This window comes from Lichenostomus cassidix, chromosome 1, assembly GCF_008360975.1.
Source record: "Lichenostomus cassidix isolate B80296 chromosome 1, HeHo_3.0, whole genome shotgun sequence".
NCBI classification, from domain to species: Eukaryota; Metazoa; Chordata; class Aves; order Passeriformes; family Meliphagidae; genus Lichenostomus; species Lichenostomus cassidix.
The window spans coordinates 40,557,072-40,577,882 of record NC_139479.1 but is presented as its reverse complement, the minus strand read 5'-3'; the positions used below and the strand labels follow the sequence as shown (position 1 = coordinate 40,577,882).

At 38.2% G+C, this 20,811-nt stretch overlaps 1 protein-coding gene across 2 annotated transcripts in view; it reads right to left on the bottom strand.

Annotated features, from left to right (window-relative positions):
* Positions 1–1,082: 1,082 nt before the first annotated feature.
* Positions 1,083–20,811, bottom strand: part of ABCC4 (ATP binding cassette subfamily C member 4 (PEL blood group)) — a 145,671-nt gene continuing 125,942 nt past the window's right edge. For both annotated transcript variants that reach the window (XM_085057595.1, XM_085057602.1), the window contains exons 30-31: positions 10,253–10,387; positions 1,083–5,526 (exon numbers count right to left, since the gene is read on the bottom strand). In XM_085057595.1, the coding sequence (XP_084913721.1) occupies positions 5,419–5,526; positions 10,253–10,387 (243 nt within the window). In that variant the 3' untranslated portion in view covers positions 1,083–5,418. The remainder of the gene's footprint in view (positions 5,527–10,252; positions 10,388–20,811) is intronic.

Sequence of the window (20,811 nt, the reverse complement as noted above, 5' to 3'; positions counted from 1 at the left end):
CCGATTTCATACATCAGAGTATGGCCCTGATTTCTGTACATTAATATTGCTCAAAATACATGAAACAGCTTTAATGCTGAGTTTATGGAATTCATACTTGTTTTGTGAGCAGATTCCTAAAAAGCATCTTTGGCTTTGTTACTTAGCAGCAGCTCTCTTTCAGGCAAGGGAACAAATCTCCTTCATCCACTTCTAAGAGAGAACTGCTGCATTAACATGGGAACACATGCATTTGGCAAGTGCTTGCTCGAGGAGGACACTGCTCCAGGTGGATATTGCATATCCCACAGGCGACTTGTGCTGTGACAACCCAAGGAAATTCACTTACAAGCAACTAAGAGAGCTGCACGGTGGTCGTGAGGGGACTTTTGGTAGAAACATGAGAAATTCTTAATGCATATGCCATACCATAAAAGGACAGATGAAAATTCATATTGTACCAGGTCCTGCAACTTGCTGCACTGGGGGATTATTGACAAATGCCCAATCCAATCTGTACTAAAAAACCTGCAACAAAACAGCAAAGTGAAGTACTTGAGACAGCTGGATGACATAGGGAGGAATTTTGCATGGTTTTCAGAAAAAAGCAATTTTAGAGTGTCCTGCTAAATTGAGCAACAAACTCATCAGACAGAGATACAGGACTGAGAGACAACACCAAGATTCTGGAGTAATGCTGCTAACCCACCTTGCTTTTGTGTCCACTGACCTTCCACATTTCAGCTGTCCAGCCCAGTGAGCTTGCCAGCTGCTTCAGGCAGGGACCATACCCCATCTGCATTGGTGCAACTGCAGTGGTTCTTCCATCACAATTTTTTAAAATCTATTTTGCAATACTTTTTAGCAATTAAAGCAAAAATCTTGGTAATGTGATCTGAGAGATCACAGACTGGAGATGACTGGTAAAACCAACCCAATGTGTATAATTGTATTTTGTACCTCCAAGTGGAGGATTTTCAGCTCTTGAGGCTACTACTGCCACTGAGAGGTGTTTGGAGATGTCAGACATGTCCTGACTTAGCTCAGCCCATAACTTCTGCCTTTAGCCACACATTTGCAATGACAACAGACTTAGGCAGGTGTCTGAGAAATGCCTTTTATTGTATGACAGCAGTTGTCACGTGAACGTCCACAAAAGAAATCATTCCATAGCAATACCAAAATCAAATTGTTACAAAAAATGCAAGAACCAAACCAAAACAAAACCGGAGTTAAAATTATGAAAAAGCATCGTGCTGTTACACAATGTAAAACATACACAGGAAGCCGCATCTTCTGCAAAACTGTCATATGCTCATCACCATCACAGGAAAGAAGTTATTTCAACTCTCTTTCTTCCCCCCTCCAAAAAAAAGAGGCAAAGTTTGAAGTGAGATATTTCAAAGGGTCAGATTAACAACAACAACAAAAAGCAGCAATTCTTCTGATTCTTTTTGCAATCTTATTTCAAACATGTATTGGGAAGGCTAAAATAAACCATCAACATTACTTAAACAACCAGCATTACTGAGGCTGGTCAGAAGGTCCTCCCTCTTCCAAAGGGCAGTTCAAATGGTATCACAGAAGATTATGCCCATCTGGCAAACGGTGCAGTTCACTAAAGAGAATTTTTGTCCTTAAAACAAGCAAATAAGCAAAACATGAAATAGCCTACCCTGGCAAACTGTGGCTTTTTCAAAAGCCAACATGGTTTGCTGGCTCATAGTTGTTTTTTGAGAAGGGGTGGAGCAAAGACATACCAAAACAAATGCGTGAAAAACAATGATTGAGATCAGAAGTAGAGGCTGTTCCTAGAGTTTTACACCAAAGTAACAACAGCTCTGTAACTGATGATTTTCAGTATTACTGAAAAAAATTGCATAAAATTATATTTATTAGAAATAAGACTCTGGAATACTTTAAGGCACCTCATGGCAAAGGAATTTTTTAAAGGCTTGAACAACTCAGGAGCCTGAGTTCTTTTTCCAAGATCCCCAGGAAGGAATGCAACTCAGAGTAACCTGATTTGCCATTTCCAAATAAAGCACAACATTTTTCAAAGTGGAAAATTAGAACTATTTAATTTTTTCTTTACAAGGAAACATAAAACACCTTGACAGAAAGATAATGTATTCATTTAACAGAGCAAGACTATCACCACATGAAGGCCTTTTTTATCCCTTGATCTGAGTTCTGCCATTCAGGTAGATCGCACCTTTTTACCCAACTGAAATTAAATGGGTCAGTCAGTCTCAATATCTGAAAAAATCAGCTATCAACAACAATACCAACAAAAAAGAAAATCTAAAAACTAATTTCCTGAAGAAAATACTTTTGTTGCTTTAAACCAAAAAGATTAGATAATGCCAATGACAGACATGAATGTCTTGCAGTTGTTCTCCTCAGCAATTTATGGGTTTCAAGTGTGATTTTGTGAAAAATTTGTTTTGTCTTATATTGATATTTGATACCTACAGAGAGCAGTGTCCTGCCAAAACATGTGAAGAAGAAGAATCAGCATTTTCAGAGATACCTAAGATTTTTGTGCACATTCAAAAAGCTACAGGATCAAATTAATTCTAGCTTATAGACTTATAGCTAGATCTGTCAGGGTCTCATACCAGTGAATCTGCAGCAGCCAGCGTTTTGGAGTTCTGCTCAGAAATATAACTTACCATAGATTCATTTCAGAGCTGAAATGAACTAAAACTGTAATTATCCCCTTGGTTTACGCATGCAGATCTCTTTGGGTCTGATAAAAAAATAAGGCCAGGAGAACTTACTGTTCTCTTAGAGTACTTAAAAGTCTCTGTATTACACATCACACTTCCTCTGAGAACTAAATATCTAGAAATAAAAAGAACTCTGTATTGTAAAACACAGTTAGACTCTGAATATATCCACACTGCTCAAAAAAATAAGATAAAGAAAGGAGCTCAAACTCCCAACTCCATGAAGTGCACTGCCTTACTGGTCAGCTCACCCTAGCACTCTAACCAGGTCTTTCCATGGCAAAGCTTGGGCAGAGTTTGGACACGGATCCATGGATCCTTGCCAGGAAGGCAGTTACAGACAAGGCCACGAGGCTGCACTTTCTTTATGCTATATAATCCCCCAGCACTACCCAACATGACTTTACACACTTAAACTTGACATCTTCACATACTTGCAGCAATGCAACCACTACTCTCACTCAGCTGCAGAATGCCCTATCCTTATTTCAGACAACTTTAACGGAAAAGAAAGCAGCCATGGAACACACAATGATACCTGTGTGCTAGAACACTCTGTAAGCGGACTGCAGGAGCTCAGAGAAACCCAAGGGCCAAGCAATACAAAAAGTGGATGTGGCTGGTGTGTTCTCAGAAGGATCTGCCATAAGCACTGCTTACATGAGCCCACCTGTGCCATGTGGCTTGGTGGCTGGGAGCTGCCCCTGGCTGGCTGGTATTTACCACCAGATGTAGCACAAGCCTCCTGCTGCACATCACTGGGGGAAGTTCATTTCCACTGATCTCAGTGGAACTTGTTCCAGTATAAGGTGCTGCACACCGCAGGAGAAGTGTTAGGACTTGGCCAAAAAAAGGCTAGGAACAAGAGCATGTCATTCTGTAACTCCCCCTAATGATTTCTAACCATGTAAGAGGATGTTACCGGCAAACACAGATGCCTGATTGTTTGTTCCACAACCTTGAAAGCACCCCTGTCCCTCAGAAAGCTGTCTGGTGGCACTGCAGACACAATCCCCTCTCTCCTGGGATCTCACAGCAGGACAGCAAGCCCCAGTGCACGAAGGATGCTGCAACAGGGGAACAAGGATTCTGCCTCTCACCACTGGGCTAGCTCCGAGGAGGAAAACGTCCAAGATGAGTAATTGTGCTGAGGCACAAGCTTTGGCCTCAATTTACTCTTCAGTAAGAAGAGAGTAACTTTGTATTTGACTCAATTATATTCTGGTAGAACTGCCTGAAATGAGAAACATTCATGTTTGCCTTACTTTCAGACCACTGGATGAACACTGAGTAAATAACATTTGTTTGGCATTACAAAGGTAATAGCAAGCATCTTCAGTATTTTTATAAAAGCACAATATTTTCCATGTCCTGAAGAAATCTGTTGCCTTTTAATCTCTTCTGTGCCCTTTAAACAGCAAGATGAATAGATGTATTTTCTACTGGACCTCAAAGAATAGCTCACTAAATTTGAAAAAATCTGAAGCAGCACAGCACTTGCTTGATTTATTTTTTAAACATGGGAATAGTGCCTTTGTGTTAAAGTGCTTTGCTGAATCAGGACGTAACTTGTGAATATTGAACCCCTCTCCCACAGCATTCCTGTCTATCAGCAACAGCCATTCAAAACTACAGGTTGTATTCTCCTACCTACTTTGGCAGGATAGTAACTTCAAACAGCTGAAGTTCAACAGAACCCCTCACGCAAAACTTTGAACATATTAAAGTTACATATTTTTAACATATATCTAATGAATTTGTTGTGTACCCTGCAGTTACAGCTTTGGCTTGAAGGCACAAATATTAAGGCACAATAAATGCAAATAATGTATACATTTCAATGTGTTGTGTTGAAGATAACTTTGTACTACACAGTATTTAGGTATAATGACATGTCATTCAAACATTTCCTCAAGTTATTTTAATACCTTTTTTTCTTTGATAACCTGGGTAAAAAGAGGAATGTATGTTAAATTATTTAAATACTTCTTCAGTGCAACTGTGGTAATTTTCTTGTAAGGTACAGAAGACTCAGACTGATTTTTCAGCATTTGGATTTTAGCAAAATAAAACTAGTATTTACATTCATCTTGAACAGCATTATTTGAACTATTTATCAAAAAAATAAGTATATAGTACTTTTTTTTCTATCAAAAAGAAAAAGTGTTTTTGGCTTCTTCAAGTTTTTTTCCTAACAACCTGCATAGGTACTTGTGACAGGTAGAAAAAGTTGCTCTAGACAAGTAAGTTGCACACCACTGAATCTGCTATTTAGACAGAGCTGTCATGCTAAAGTGACACCGAAAAAAATTTGGTTTTGCTTGCTCTCAAAATATTTCTAAAAGAAAAAAAAAAGGACACATTCCAATTATTTTACTAAGCTCCAAATATGCATCCTAGACCTATTAGGTGTCCTGCACCTGTTTAAGTAAAAGAGATTTCTACCACATAAGTTTCAAACAAAAACTGAATCTGCCTCATTTCCTTAGAAATACAAACATAATTAGTTGGAAAGAAAAACATATTGCACTGAAATTAAAGAAACAGGGACAGCAAAAAATTTCTTCTCAGTATTAAATAGGAAGGATGTCCAGTGCAAAGAATTGCCTCCTCCCTTTCTTCTCCTGTTGACACTTGCAAAAGGTGTCACTGAGTTTAGATGATCTCAGGTTTACATTCTGTGGAAAACAAGTAAGGCAATGAGGAATCACAGTGCAGTTTCAGTTATGCATAATCCTGAGGAAGGATCCAAGGAGGAGTCTGTGGCAAGCTGACCATTCTGAACAACTTCTGGGTAATTCTTACTGAAGTATACCTAGGAAAAATATTAGATTCTGTGAGTAATTACACATCAAACTACATTTAGCTTCAAACAAAATTTATGGAGATAAATATAGTAGAGATAAGTAAGGCATCCCAATGGGAACTTCAGGTTAGTGACATTCAGTAAATGTATGTCACTGAAAAATTAGTAAAATTACCGTATGATCTTACATTGTAACAAAATGTGAGAAAAATCCCACACAACCTGTAGATCCCCTCAAGTTTTGTTAATTCAGATAAATAGATATGTTTTATCGCTTTACATTAAACTGATAAGTAAAATCATTTTACTAGCTCAAAACATGGAGATAAATTAAAAACAGGATGACAAAGAAGCTGTGAAATCTTGCGTCTGCACAAGGGTTTCTCATTTTCACACATAAAATGAACACAATGGATTTGGATGTTAAAATCAGGTTGTAATCCCTATATTTTACAAACTGTGATTGACAACCATTGAAACTTCGAAGTATATGTATGAAATATCCCAGCGTTTAATTTGTGCTGCAAAGCAGTTATAGGGCCTATAGAATTGTGATCTCTGGATAGTGAACCACAATAATGAAAGAAGAAGCAAAAGCTTTAACAATGACTCAACCAAGCAACTTCTCTAAAACGTAAGATGATACCAAATAATAGGACAGTTCTTTGCCAAGCCTTTGAGTTCCTGAATTCTACCAATTTCTAGCTCAACTAGAAGAGATACAGGTTTCCTGATAAATGTATAATCAGAACATAAAGGAAATGAAATGCTGTCAAGTTTCACTGTTCCACAATCATCAGTTTTTAGCAGCTGTATCATATCTCTGTTCCTTGACAGATGCGCATAACAAAATGAAATAATGTCAAGACTTGTGTGCTCTTATCTAAAAATGTGTTTGGGTGAAAAAGGACTTCAAATGCAATTTTTTTCAAAGAAGAATGTGAAAAGTTTTGTTTGAGTCTTTAAAAACAGAAAATACACTATCTTTCTGAAGCTGACACGTGTCACGAGTTAGGTCTCATAGTTAGACTGCTTTGAGTACAGCTTATGAAATATTTCTGCAATTCATATTTTAGAGTGTTGTCAACAAAGTTCAGTTTGTTTGATAATAATGTCCTTTTCATATACATGAATACATGTATAAGACACACGGGATAAAAAAGAAGTAGTCATTCTACAAAAATGCTCCTGTAAGTACCACTGTCATCTTTTGTGCACACTCACAGAGAGTATATGCATCTTTACAAGTTTCAAAGAATATGAAAGTCTGATTTGAATCAACAAAAGAATTGGAAGTCTTGTTAAGAGGCATTCCTCAGTAGCCAGTCACAATCGGATGCAACAGAGGAAAGTTAATGAGGCTGCTGACTGCACACACGCTGCAGACAGCTGCCTCAGTATTCCCATCCCGTTCCTGGTTTAAAACATAAAACTTTGGCATACTTTTAATGCAGCTTTTGAATGTGATTTTTTTTAATGGAAAGCTAATAGAAAACCTTGGCACATTACTAGAGATGTAATGAAATGGCAGCTGCTTTTCAACTGTCTCATTGCAATTCTTCCCCTGAGCCCAGTCCCTCAAGATATTAAATGCCCAAGTCTTTATACAAGTTTCTTCCACTGCCAACAGACCTGCAAACTTTTTAAAAGTAATCACTGAGGTGAGATAACACCTAGTATTTTAATATTTACACATCTGTCATAGCTCTAAAGTAAAATAAAACAACCCTTATTTCTCCTCAAAGTACTCAAAACCTGACTGACAGAAACCCAACCCTATCCTGATGCCACCAAAGCCTGCCGAAAAGTCTCTCAATGCTGCCAAGAATGGGGAGAACACACCAACTTCTGTTTATCTGAATAATTGAGCACTTTTATTTTTTTCACTGCTTGATGACTATTTCTCACTTTCCCATAGGATTTTCTCCTAGCAGCTTCTTGTAAACTGAGCAAAGATAAAAACAGTCTCTTGATGTCACGCCCAACTCAGTTGCCATCAGGCTCATGGGCTAATACATACTCAGCGGTCTCCAATTTGAGTTGCGCCTGTGCTGTTTTCTTTGACATTTGCACAAAAAATGGGGATACTTAGTGACCAAGTGAGCCACACAATAGCAGCATGGATCAATCTGGAAGCCTGAGCTAAGGTCCAAGCAACAGCTCTGTCTTGCACTGCTTCATTAAGACGCCCATGAGACTTTTCTTAAAATTATGTTTCTTAAATATGTCCAAGTTAGTGTTCCCAATTTAAGATGTGTAGTCCCTCTTAATTTGCACTTAAAGGATATATATGCAGAATCAATACTTTTCCAGAAAATGCTTTTAAAGTTTCACCTTACTGAAAGTTCTTGGTACAAATTTGTGTTGTACAGATTCAAATTGAAACAAATCAAGATCCAGGTCCAAAATGCAATAAATCAAATAATCATTGCCAAAGCATAGCCACATTCCAAACCGTTTTACTTAGCAACCCACTGTAATGCCTTTTGAAAAGTATGTATATATGTCACATTACCATTTCTTTTTATGTGCAGCATGCTGTTCTCCAAAAACAGAAAGAAAGCTGTTCTTCATAAAAACAGTTCTTAGTAACCACAGTAGGAATGTGGGAAACCAACAGCAATACATGCAACAGACTTAGTAGTGTAAAAAGAAAAGCCATTGGAATCAACTCTTCTGACTAAGCAACTTCTCTAAAAGTATGCGTGAAGCACAAGGGACAGCAATAACAAAAACCCTGAATTGTCCAAGTCCTTCAAATAGAAAGAACTGTAACTCTGCTTCTGGGTAGCTGCTGACTGGAGATACAGTCTCTTGATTCTCATATTTTTGGGCCATGTGTGGATAAGCACCATGCTTTGCATTCTTGGCAGATGCTAAAGCTTGTATCTGCCTTCTAGCCTGGGAGTTAGCAAACTTTTTCATCAAACCACATTTCAGCAGAGACTGGTTCCTGGATCTCTTCCCTTCCTGTACAAAATCACATAACATTGATGTGGTAACTGCAGATGACTATATGGGCAAGTAACATCAGGCAATTATTTTTATACATTTAGAATCATCTTTGAATGCAATTGTGCAACTGGGGAGGGCTCCGGGGAAGGAAGGAGAGACAGCATGACATAGCTAAATTTCTACAGATGACAGCTGAACAGCCTCACCTCTTGCCTTTCCAAGGACCAAGCCTTAGGAAGCTGGCCTTCACTTTACAGACAAACAATGGTCATATGAATATGAAGCTACCATTTTAAATATAATTTATATAACCTCCAGATTGTCATGCTTGAAAACAGACACATGGCTAACCCATTCCTTTCTAATAAGAAAATAAATGAAGCTACAGTGCAGCAATGAAAGAGGACAGCAGAACTCGTAATAAAGCTTAGTTCAAGACAAAACTGTTTCCTCAGTTCTGCAATTTGTGCCGCACAAGAATTTAGCGTATGCTCTTAGCTACAATGCTTTACTTGAAAAATTCGTTAAAAAAATAAAATCTGAGAATACGAATAGACACAGGAATCTTTAATCTTCAAAAAGCCCAGTAAAATATCATCCATACATGAGCACACAGCCTCCATGATGGCACAATTTTTCATTTTTTTCCAACTTGCTGGAAATGCATCTATTTTTTACTGGAAAACAGTCAGGTATCTGCCATTTTGTTCCCTGTCTACTGGTCTTTTAGCTCTGCTACTCACATCCAGCAGCTTGAGGAAAGGAAAGCATAAAGGCTAAAGATCTTTCCTCTTGCCCGCAAAATGCTCCCTTAGGTTGTTACCTGCTTAGTACCAGTGCCTTACTTGGATCCTGAAAGCACAGTTCCAAGCAAGTTGCTGCCAAACTGAGCACTGCCAGTCTCAGCTGAAGCAATGCTGAAACTTCACCGGCACTGAGAGAATTAAAATCTTGCTCTGGACATTCTGTGTGGTAAATTATAAAGAAAAAAGCATGCAAGCCAAAGCTAGTCAAAGAGTTCCTCAATCACAGGTCATTCTTTTTTTATCTTCTTATCTCTGCTTCAGCTTTCCATCAGAAAAGTGGAGATGATATAGCCTCACCTCACAGGCATATTATGAAAATGAATCCATTGATGTTTCTTAAACACTTTGATTGCCAGAGGAATGCCCACAATTACATTAATAATTCTGGACTCCCAGCAAGATTTGAATAGTAAGCAGTAAATCAGGCACAGAGCCTTGTAGGGAACCAGGAGGCGACAAAACATTCAACAGCTGTTTCTTAACTAAGCCCTGCTGGTCTTGTGTGCAGAACAGAGAGCCAAGGGTACAAGAATAAAGTAAGGGAATGCACAACGGTAGGAATCTGACCAACCCCCCAGGGACCATCATATGGTCACATGCACTGAACCCCTACTAAAATCTGATGGACCCATTCAAAAATACAGACGTAACAGATAAATGCTCTATTCTGCAGCCCTAATGTGTTTTTTATAGCAAGTTAAGATCATTGCCCAGCAGAAGTGAGTATGTCCTATATTATTTACACTTACTGTTTTGTGTACAGACAAAAGGATGCAAGAAATCCAGTCTTTCAACTCAGGGCATATAAATACATGTATCATTTGGAAGTCTGTGTATATCCCACTGAAAATTATGGCTTTGCCTTGCAAAACTGACAGATCCTTTAGTGGAAGGCTTACTGCAACACTGAATATGCTAACTTGAGATAAACAAACTGCAGAGACAAACTTAATTATCTCTTCTTCTAAAATTACCCGTTTTGCTGTTTCAATCAGAGAAGCCGCTTCAGTCTTGCCCACTTGTTGCACCATTTTGTAAAACAAGCTGTCTTGTTCTTGCAGCAAAATGTAAGGTTCACCATATTCTTTCAGTCTTCCCGCATCTAAAACCTGTTAAATCAGCAGAAACCAATGTATTAACATAAGAAAATTAAAAACTAAATGTTACAGACTAGAAACCAAATGTAGGCGACCACAGGCAAGGGGGAAATGTATGCATTTTTTAGCGCTAAGATGAATTTTGTACCCTGAAAATGAATCTCTCCTCTTCAAACTGGTACAGCACTTTCTCAGTTTACAGACCTGTTGTACAATTTTAGAGTGCCCTACAGCCATTCCACCTATAGGAATCCAAGGTAAAGTTATGCAGAATATGGAAATACAATGTTTGTGCAGCCAACAAGCAGATTATAAGATTCATTGTGTAAGAAGGAAACAAAGAGGTCCAAAATGGGCTCAGAAGTAAACAGCTGTGGGTAAAAACCACGCAATAACCACCAAGACGGTTAAGGGAGAATAAGCAGGTCTTTTGAATTAGAGGTGAAGATGTAATTAAAGAAAATGAGGGTGTTGCTGAAAAGATAAACAATTTCTTGCATCAGTTTTTGCCAACTATGCATTAGAAAGATATTTGAACCTGACCCTATTCTTTCTACATCAAGAAAAGATGAGATGCCACAATGGACATAGGTACCCAAAAAGAGAGGAAGGGAGAAGAAAAAAAACAACAGAGAAATTAAAAAAGCATTAAGTTAGTAAGTCACAGAGAATACACACAGTCAAAATCATCAGGACAAAAAATAAGAATAAACTGATTGAACCTTTAAGAAAATATTCTCAGACTAGTGACTTCATTTAAGGACTGCAAGGCAGCAAGTATTGCACTTACATTTTTAAAAGCCTTTATGGGATTAATTCAAGGAAATTTTAGACTAGCATATATATTTTGAGATAAGACAACAATTTAATTGAAACAGTCATTAAAACAAAAGCAGACATGCAGTTCATAGAAAAAATTCGTACTCCACAGTTTTAGCTATCACATATCTGATACAATTCTTAATTGAAAGAAAAAGTGAATGGAAAAATGGTTTATATAGATTTCCAGAAAGGTATCTGGTGTAACTAAATAACCGTGCTACAAGGAATAAAGCTTTCAAGGACCTGGACAGAAAACAAGAGATTTGAATTAAACAATGCATTTTTCTTTGTAGAATGCTGAACAGGTAGGATCTGGTGGGCACCACACTGCTCTGGCATAGGTGGTAACTACTCATGTTAGTCATCAGAAAAAGGAGTTATCAGAGAAGTGACAAACCTGCGAATGACATAAAAATGTGCAGGTAAGTCAAGACCAGAGGTTCAGATACACCTAACTAACCTAAGAGAATGAGAAACACAATAGCAGGGCAAAGTCAATATTGACAAATGCAATGCACTCAAATACTTAACTGGCTTATAAATTAATGGTATTGACTCAACAAAGAGATTTGGGTATTAGTCTACAAGTTCAGTACTTTACACCATGAGTAGGAGCAATGAAGTTTAAAAAAAAAGGGAAAGCATTTATGTGAGAAAACAATTCAGAAAATATTTTTGTTCTTATATAAATAAAAAACTGAATACACATGGCATGCTATTGACAAAGATATTGCCACAACAAAAGGACTTCAAGGATTCATAACTCAAGCCATAATTGTGGTGTACATACTTGTGAGAAAAAAAGAAAGATCTAAAAAAATGGAGCTGTTGATTTCAGAAAAAGAAATGAATAAAAGGTATTGTGAGGACAACTTCCAAAACAACAAAAATACTGTGCAAACTTCTGTTTGAAAGAAGAACCTCCAATAATTGCGGAGATAAATTTAAAGTCCTGTGAGGAAACTTTCAAATGTGTCCTTTGCCTGTTCAGCTCCATCAAACCCAACATCCTGACGGCCGAGGGCCCACCAGATCTCCAAGCAGCCTGGACTCCAGTAAATGACAAAACCCACAGGGAAAGCGCATAGCTGAGCTGATTCTTTTGCCTGCACTGGTGTGAAAATACTGCACTGCCAAGATCGCTGCTGACTTGCTTGACACCAGGGACCCAGCACCAGGGAAAAGGCACCCACTCCTTCCCTTCCGGTTCAATTAAGTACATGGCATTTGAATGGAAAATAACTCAGACAACAAACAGCAGCATAATTACATCTAATTTTATGAACTGTATGCACAGAAACCTACAAGAAGATATTTGCTATTTTCAAACGCTCTTAACTTAGAGGACCCAGCCTATATTATGAATTTCCTTGCAAACAATTTCCAGTACTGTTTGGAATTGCAGCTGAAGAAAGTGCTCATGTAAAAATGTTAAATATTACTAATACTGCACAGCACAACATACAGTCATTTAATAGATGCAGTATTTCATCTGCAAAAGTACACTTGCACACATGATGACTTTTCAGGATACTTAGTCCTATCCCATTCACTCTGAATATTTACTAATTAATAATAAATATAATTTTTATCACAATCATTTTAAAGCCATAGCATGGCACAGTTAAGGCCAGCTTCCTTAAAAATGCAATAAATTACCATATACAATTCACCATTTAAATCTATGCCAAAGCATAGAACATCTATATTGCCTTTAAGTCAAGAACTGCAGTAGTCGAGTAGAGGGTTAAAAATTATATTACTGCAGTATTTTAATTTTAACATTCACTTTGCAAATATCTGAAACAGCCACAAACATAGACAAGTCTTTCCCCTCCAGAGAACATGGGGAAAGGGAGAAATTTATTCTTCCTTGACAAGCTTTAAACAGTCAAGTCCAGAAGATGAACGAATAGAGTGAGCATTTTCTGTCTGGAGAAACTCCATCAACATTTTAAACAAATCATTAACCTATTCGTAGCCTTTCTTTGGGAATAAAAACCAAACTTCTGTTATGAAGATAGACAGAACAACCATAAGAAAACCAAGTTGTGTTACTTTTAAAAAAGTCTGAAATGAAAAATAAAGAATGAAACTGAACAGACAATATCATTCCTACAAGTCAGAAACACTCTATAAACCCTGCTCACCAAGGAAAACACTTTCTACTAACTGTCATCTATGAGACAATGGAAAAAATTTAAGCTGATTTACTTGGTAGTTATACATTTATATATTTATATATTTATTAAAAAGTGCTTAGACAAAGAGATAGGTACTCTTCTTTGAAGAAATGTGTGCTGATAAGATTTACATAAATAAATAGGTACTTTGGCTAAGGCTTTGCATACTCTTACTCACTGACTCCAAGCCAAATTAAAATCATTAGGACTTCAAAAAGCCAGCTAATCATTCAGGAAAGGTGGAATCTGGTGTTTACCAGCCACATATTTTCTGATCAACCTGCAATGCTTATCACTGCACAATACAACAGAATCGAACCCAGATGTGTTCCAAGGCAGTTGTACCTGTGGAACTTGAAACAGAAGAGCCAGAGAAGCTTGTAGCTGGCGAAATCAGATCAGCAGGGAGATTATGGAGGACACACACAGGAGCACTTGACTCTGAATCAGACTGGCATTTCATCATAGACTTCAGTGCAGGTATTGAGAGAGAGGGGTTTTGTACAAATCGCTCAACTTCTCAGCTCTTCAGTCTGACTCTTTGTAAAATACGTGAAATAAAGACTTGATCATCCTGTGGGGGCTAACTACCTGTGAAATACTTAGACAGCCCAGAGTAAAATAAAAACAAACACAAAAAAGTTATATAAACCCAAAGTGGTCATATGTAAACCAGGACCAGATTCTCCACCCTCTTGCACTGGCAGCTTTTACCTTGCCTGCACTGTTCTTGCCTTTGTAGTACCACCTTTATTACTTCAACAGGATTTTCTCATAGGAAAGAGTAACTCCAACAGTACAAAATTGGCTGCTGGCAATTACACAAAAGAAAGCATGCAGGAAAATTGCTATTCAATGGAATTTTCTCACCTCCCTGAGTATGGTGAAAACACTCTTCACTTTTAGCTATCCAAATTAGCATTACTCAAGCAGCAATACAGAGATATCTTAAGTTCAAACAGGGCTCAAATGATGTATTCTTCTTGAGTAAAATCCTCACATGCCACCTAATTCTACTCCATCTAATGTTTCATCCTGGTTGAATAGTCTGAGGCAGTGACTGCTCATCTGAGCTGTGATCTTTCCAGAAGGTGAAGAACCACATTGGCCAGAAGACAACTAAGTTTTGAACAGCATTTTGTTTGATATTTGAGGGACAGAATAACACAAGAAAGAGTAAGATTAAAATATGGCAGGGAAGGACAGAGGAACAGAAAAGAAGTATTTGATCTTGACCTGCAATATCAAACATGAAAAGATTATTAGCCATTTAAATGAGTTGTTTATGTTAGCTCTAACTAGCTCAGGAGTATTTGCCTATGCCACAAAAATGTTGCTGAACTAAATTTGAGTAAGATTTGAGAACTGCATTTTGCCTCAGCTGTAACCTACCAGGGTATCTATCCCCACTTTGCCTAGGTCCCTCCCAAAACCCTCAAGCTTTGCAGTATTTCTATTCCATAGCCTCACAGTTTAATGTATTAAGGAAGACAAAAAGGAAAACATAAAATGGTGAAAAAGAAATCAGGAAATCCATTTCACCATGAAAAGAGAGAAACAAAACAATGAACAATGAGGATACTACGTCAAGATAGCTGAATTTCCAGCAGAGACCTAGGCAGCAGAGCCGGGAAACACCTTTTCTCTCTGATGATTCCTCAGGTAATCCATATAGTTCTGTTGCACAGGACTTTGGAGAAGCAAACACTCATTTTGTAAGTGAATTTTACAATCTTCTTTGTGGAGTAATATATGTAAAAGAAGTGTCATTAGCCACAGAGAGAGAAAAAACAAGGGCCTTTAAAAACGCTGTAACAAACACCATGTACTTACAGCTGTCTATAGACACAAAAAAGAAAGTTCTAAATCCTGTGTTTTCTAACTTTCAGCAACAAAAGCAGACAAACCAAGAGAACAATAGTTATAAAACATTCTGAGAAAATAAAACAGTCCAAGGTTGGAAGTGTTCAGCAACAGAGGAGGGAGGCATGGGAATTTATTTCAATTATTATTGAGGAATGACTAGTATTCTTATTCACGTTCATATTCACCATAAAGCCAGAGGGGAAATGGGACATTTAAGAGTTGATCATAAATGTTTTTATTTCCTATTCAAAAGGAAAATAATTCAAGGAAATTATCTCCTTGGGAATACATCTGATTTAATTTAGACTTGGAGAAGACATCACCAAACAACAAAATCATTATTAAAGTTCAAAACTCTGCTAGGAGTACAACTTTGAACAATGTTTTCCTCAGAGAGCATACATCAAGATGATCTTCAATAAAGTCCTGGGAAGAGGAGAATATTCAGGAGATGCTTCTTGTTACATCATGTTATAAGAAATATATTTACCCAAGACAATACATAGCTTTGTGGGAAAGAGTCGACAGCCTGTACTCCAGCTGGCATTAAGTTCAGATGCAAGCATGTTCTGTCTCTTCCGTCTCATCATGGTTTGTCAGAACAGATCAGAAACATGCACATATTTCTCTGAAGAATTATTTATAAATATCAAATTATCTAAACATGCTTGTGAACATTGAAGCACATTGAAAAGGCTGCAAATGTAACTCAAACCATTTTAAAGAGTTTTTTCTTTTTTTCTTTTCTTTTGAAAGTTCCCCTTTTTTTTATTTTTGATGGTGGAGTTTTGGTTCTTTTTTGGTTTTGATTTTTCTTAAATCTTCAGGTTTATTCAAAGCATTCACCATGCTCCTTCAGGGTTCCTATACAAATTATTCTACCAGTAACTCCAGACAAATTTGGTGTCAAATAATGTATATTTCATGTATCACATATACGAACAGAGCAGAGCAGACCTGGGAATTTACCTTCTTATAATCTGAATTATTATTTTCAGATTTCCCAGATAATTCACCTCAGCAGATAACTTCGCTGCAACAATGCCAAGCTTGCCACTGGTCACTGGGATTTGACATGTAACCCGTTATCCCCTGCTTCACAGAAACGGCGACTTCAGACATCCTGTTCTGTAATCAGAAATAGTGGATTTCTTTAAACTGAAATTATTCTTTGGCTGTAACTTAAGGGAAATTGAGCATGGAGCACTGCCTGGTAAATTGTTTCACACAGGTCTTCTTTAAGCTTCTTGCAGAGATTTAAAAATTTATCTTCTTTTCCTCCAACTGATGGCATGCCACTGTAAACTGGATGGAATGTTGTGGGTAAAAGATACCAACTACATTTGTAATAATGAGACTTACTCTACTGATAATCATTCGATATGAACTCCTTTTGTGTCTTGTTGAAGAAGTCTGTTAACCATGCATGGCAAATGTCTCTTGTATTGTACAGTTTCCTCACCTCCAAACATCTGATATACCAGCGTAAAGTCAACCCCTGCCTTAGAGGGTATGAAGGAGCCTTGTGCCAGTGCTTACCAAGAGTTGACAAAAACATGTACGTGCTGACAAAACCCTCCCTTGGTCAATCAGTAATGAGTGTTTCCATCACTGCAAAGCCACATTTCTCAACTGGGATTGCAGAATGGCTCAAATGTAGCCCTGAAGTGATATGAGATATACTTCAGTTTAAGAAATCCCACTCTTTAATAAGGCTTTTGAGGATCTTAGAAAGGTAGATAAGCTACAAGGATATTATACTTTTCAAGAGGTTAAGGAATATTGTTGCAGATGACTGAGCATGTCTCTTGGTTTTATCAGTTTCTGATGACAATGAACTTGTGGCTCAGCTGCCATGCACAGAGTTTCACCTTATCAGAAACTCTCTGCTCAGAGCATCAGCCACCAGCATGACCCATGCTAATTTGCTCTTAAACAGGAATACAGGATTTCTGAGCAAGCAAAAAACATTCTCTAAAGATGCGTTAGTATTCTTAGTACAGTCCAGATTCCATACAATTGTCTTTAATGAAAAATAACATGACCATCATGTTCTTATACTGATGGAAACACATTCACACACAAATGCGTGACAGAATGAGAGATCAAGGTTCATCACACATTGGCTTTGCTTCCTGCAGAAATTCAAATTCAGCTTTTCCTTTGAATGCTTCCAGCTGAAGTACAGCCTTAATAATTAGTTATTTTACTTAGGCAAAAGAATAATCTTGTTGGGCAGACCTCTTGAAATGGGAGCAGCTTTTAAGAATTCCAAGATGACAATGTTTTGGAGAAGTGTGGCTTAAAACTGGCAAAGAGAACAAAGAACTCTAGTGTATTTTCAAGCTCATTGGGATTTTGACTTGATTTTAGAGGCAGAGAAGCCAGGTGTGACATTTACAACTGTTACAGACACTCACTCTGTTTCACCTGACAAAACTCACTCTGATACAAGACCATGGCACACAGCTCAGTATCTTACACAAAACCTGGCCTAAACACCAAAAGAGAATCTTCTCTTAATGGTAAAGATATATTACTCAGCTTTGAAAGCCATGTCTTCACTGTTGGTATTTGTGGAATTCAATGTATTAAATTCCATGAAAGAAAATTGAAGGATCTTGTTTTCCCATCTGGTTTGATGAATGTCAACCCAGTTTTGGAAGATCTGGGAACAGTGGAAACAGCCTTTGTTCAGAATCAAAACAAAACTGACCATTTCTGAAAAATCATTTGCTAAATGCTCAGAGTTCAGAAACTCTGGAAGTCTTGAGTTAACAAAAGAAAGGAAAAACCTAATGGCTCCCAGGCCCTCTGCTCTCCATGCAGGTCCCCTTCTATGAGTATCCTTCATATTCTTACCTTCACATTTCTTTACTCAAGAGACTTTGGTCCCAGAACACAGCACGGATCTTTCTTAGGTTGAATAAAAACAAGAATAAATTTTGTTCTAATATTTCTTAGTCCATATTTTCAAGACAGAGGCTGAGTCAAAAAAGGAGTTTTATTAGTGTTTGTTCCTTTTGAGCAATGACAGCAGGTGCACCAATATCAATGTAGTAACTTTACTGTGGATTACTGGATTCAGACCCACAAGGCACTTTAAGGTTTTTACGAAGAATTACATGCCTAGTTGCAAAAAATCAGCATTCATTCTAGCTACTATAATCCATTAAGCTCCTTTTACATTCTTTAAGAGGACAGACTTCAATAACACAAGCATAATATCCAATAATATTTCACCCCACTCCAGATACTGGGCTAATAAAAGGTCAAACCCCGTCTCTTAGCTTTCTGTTACAGAAGAAAAAAAAAATTACCCATTTTATACCCATGCAGTTGTCCTTCTTTAGAATTTTGAAGGACTGAACAGTTGTTTTGAATGTAGTCCTAATTCTTATTTTCATAAATTTTCATATTCTATCATCCCAGGCTCCAGGAATATTTATGGTCTCATCAACTGACCTCTCTCAGACACCACAAGCACTTGAGGGTCTGTGTCTGACAGCAAGCAGCTCTCCACCACGGAAACACTCCTCCTACATGGACATACTGAAGACCAGTGAGTCGACACCAATGGTGGGACACACAGTTTTCCCAAAGAACTGTTCTTCAACTAAGGACTGCATATTCTGTGTCTTGTGACTTAACATAATCCCCCCTGATCAGAATGTTGAGATTTACTGTAAAACACATTCACTTTCCAGCTGTGATATTTAAATAAGCGAAAAGCCGCCAAAGGAAGAGTCAACAGACCACAGCATTTGTGACTTGAACTCCGTATCACTAATATAAGTGTAGCACCACTACTATACTACACTCTCCACATCTCCATCTGAAGCTGGGCCACTGCAGTGAAAGCTCTCATGAAGGTATCAGTAGAACAGATGGGGTTTCCCCATGCTACAAGAGCTCTGCCTCTCACTGGGCTGCAGATTCAGACTCGCTCATGTTACTCTCTAACTACTCTTGCATTTCTGGCAATGCAGTGCTTCAAAAGGAAGGGCTTAACCTGACTGCCCTGTGTACACAGATGATACGTCTTTCTGGGAATGGGGAGCATTGCATCCAAACCTCTTCAGACAAAACACAGATTTCTGCACTTCCTGGAAGAATGCTGTAATGCCCACTGTAAGGAAGGGCAGTATGACCATCACTATCATGTTCACTATTGTCTCATCTCCATCTGAATGGATGAAAGGTATTAAAAGTGCAATACCGGGTCACATTCTGGAACTCCAGAGAGAGAGACAAGCACTCAGACCTTGTCTGCTGCGCAGCATTTTCTATCTAGCTGTAGGTGACTCCCTTTTCATCACACAGACTGCACGGATTTCTCTCTTCCTTTGATTTCAAGATGTTTATACCTACTCTTGGTGGACTGATTGCTCTGCTGAAGTTAGATGTCTACAGTGCATGAAACATGGTGCTTGATTTATGAGGCCCAGATGTTCTGCCATGGCAAACACAAAGTCAGAAAAATGAAAATAACTGAATGAGGGAGGCGTGCCGGAAAGACGTGGGAAGTAGAGAGGCTTATCGGAAAGACGTGGGAAGTAATTTTCTGTTGACCAAAAAAAACAACTCAGGTCTGGCTGTGAAGCGCATTTGTATTGTTATCCTAAATATTAGTCATTTCAGAATGTAACCACAACAGGTTTTCCCATAAATAAATCAAATCTCTTCCCATGATTCTCTCATCAAAAACTTCCTATTTGAATGACAGTTTTTAATTACTAGATCAAGTTCTGCTTGCATAAAGTTTCCATTTCAAAGAAGTATTGCACTGATACAAAAACTCTCTGAAGGAACATCCTCATCATTGGAAAATGCACAAGTTTTGACTCTGTGGCTTTCCTCTGGAGAGACCACAGCATAGTATATATAGCAAACAACTCCATCAGGTATATGCCAGATGCATATACTTCATTTGCTACTGAATCACTATGTCCCTGGGTGAGCCTCAATTTCTGTATACTTCTGGTTTCCCCTCTGTAAAAAGTTTCTGAAGAACATTTCTCAACCTGGAGGAGGAAGCAGAGAAGAGAAGGAGGAATGAGTGATGGGGATTTTATAAGATCCCCTGGAAGTCTTGGAAGTAGTGCCTCTTGGCTGCCACAAGCTGCCGATGCAGTTTACATAAAAGGCCTTTTCCCTCTGTGGTAAGAACAGGACAGTGAAGCAGCTGTCGAGGTGGTGGGGAAGCTACATGGAATGAGGGGCCAGTGAAGCAAGCCTGAGCTGAGCTTCTGCCAGGATTTGCCATGACAGAAGAGGTAACTGCAGCTTTCACCCTACCCTCCCCTTCTGCCAGGCAGCAAAGCGCCTGCCTGTGCCAAAGAGCTAAAATGGGCACTGCTAGCACCTGATGGGAAGAGTTACAACTCAGCTTCTCAGAGTAATGAAGGAAAAGGAATGAGAAAGTGTCCTAATAGATGCCGGAGCAGCACAGAGGGAAGAAAAAAAAAGGAGCTTGAAAACCGCTGGATTATAATTTTATGGTAGTATTATTTGATGGGCTGACTTAACAAGTCTTTCCAACTTTGGTTCCAAAGATTGTATGGA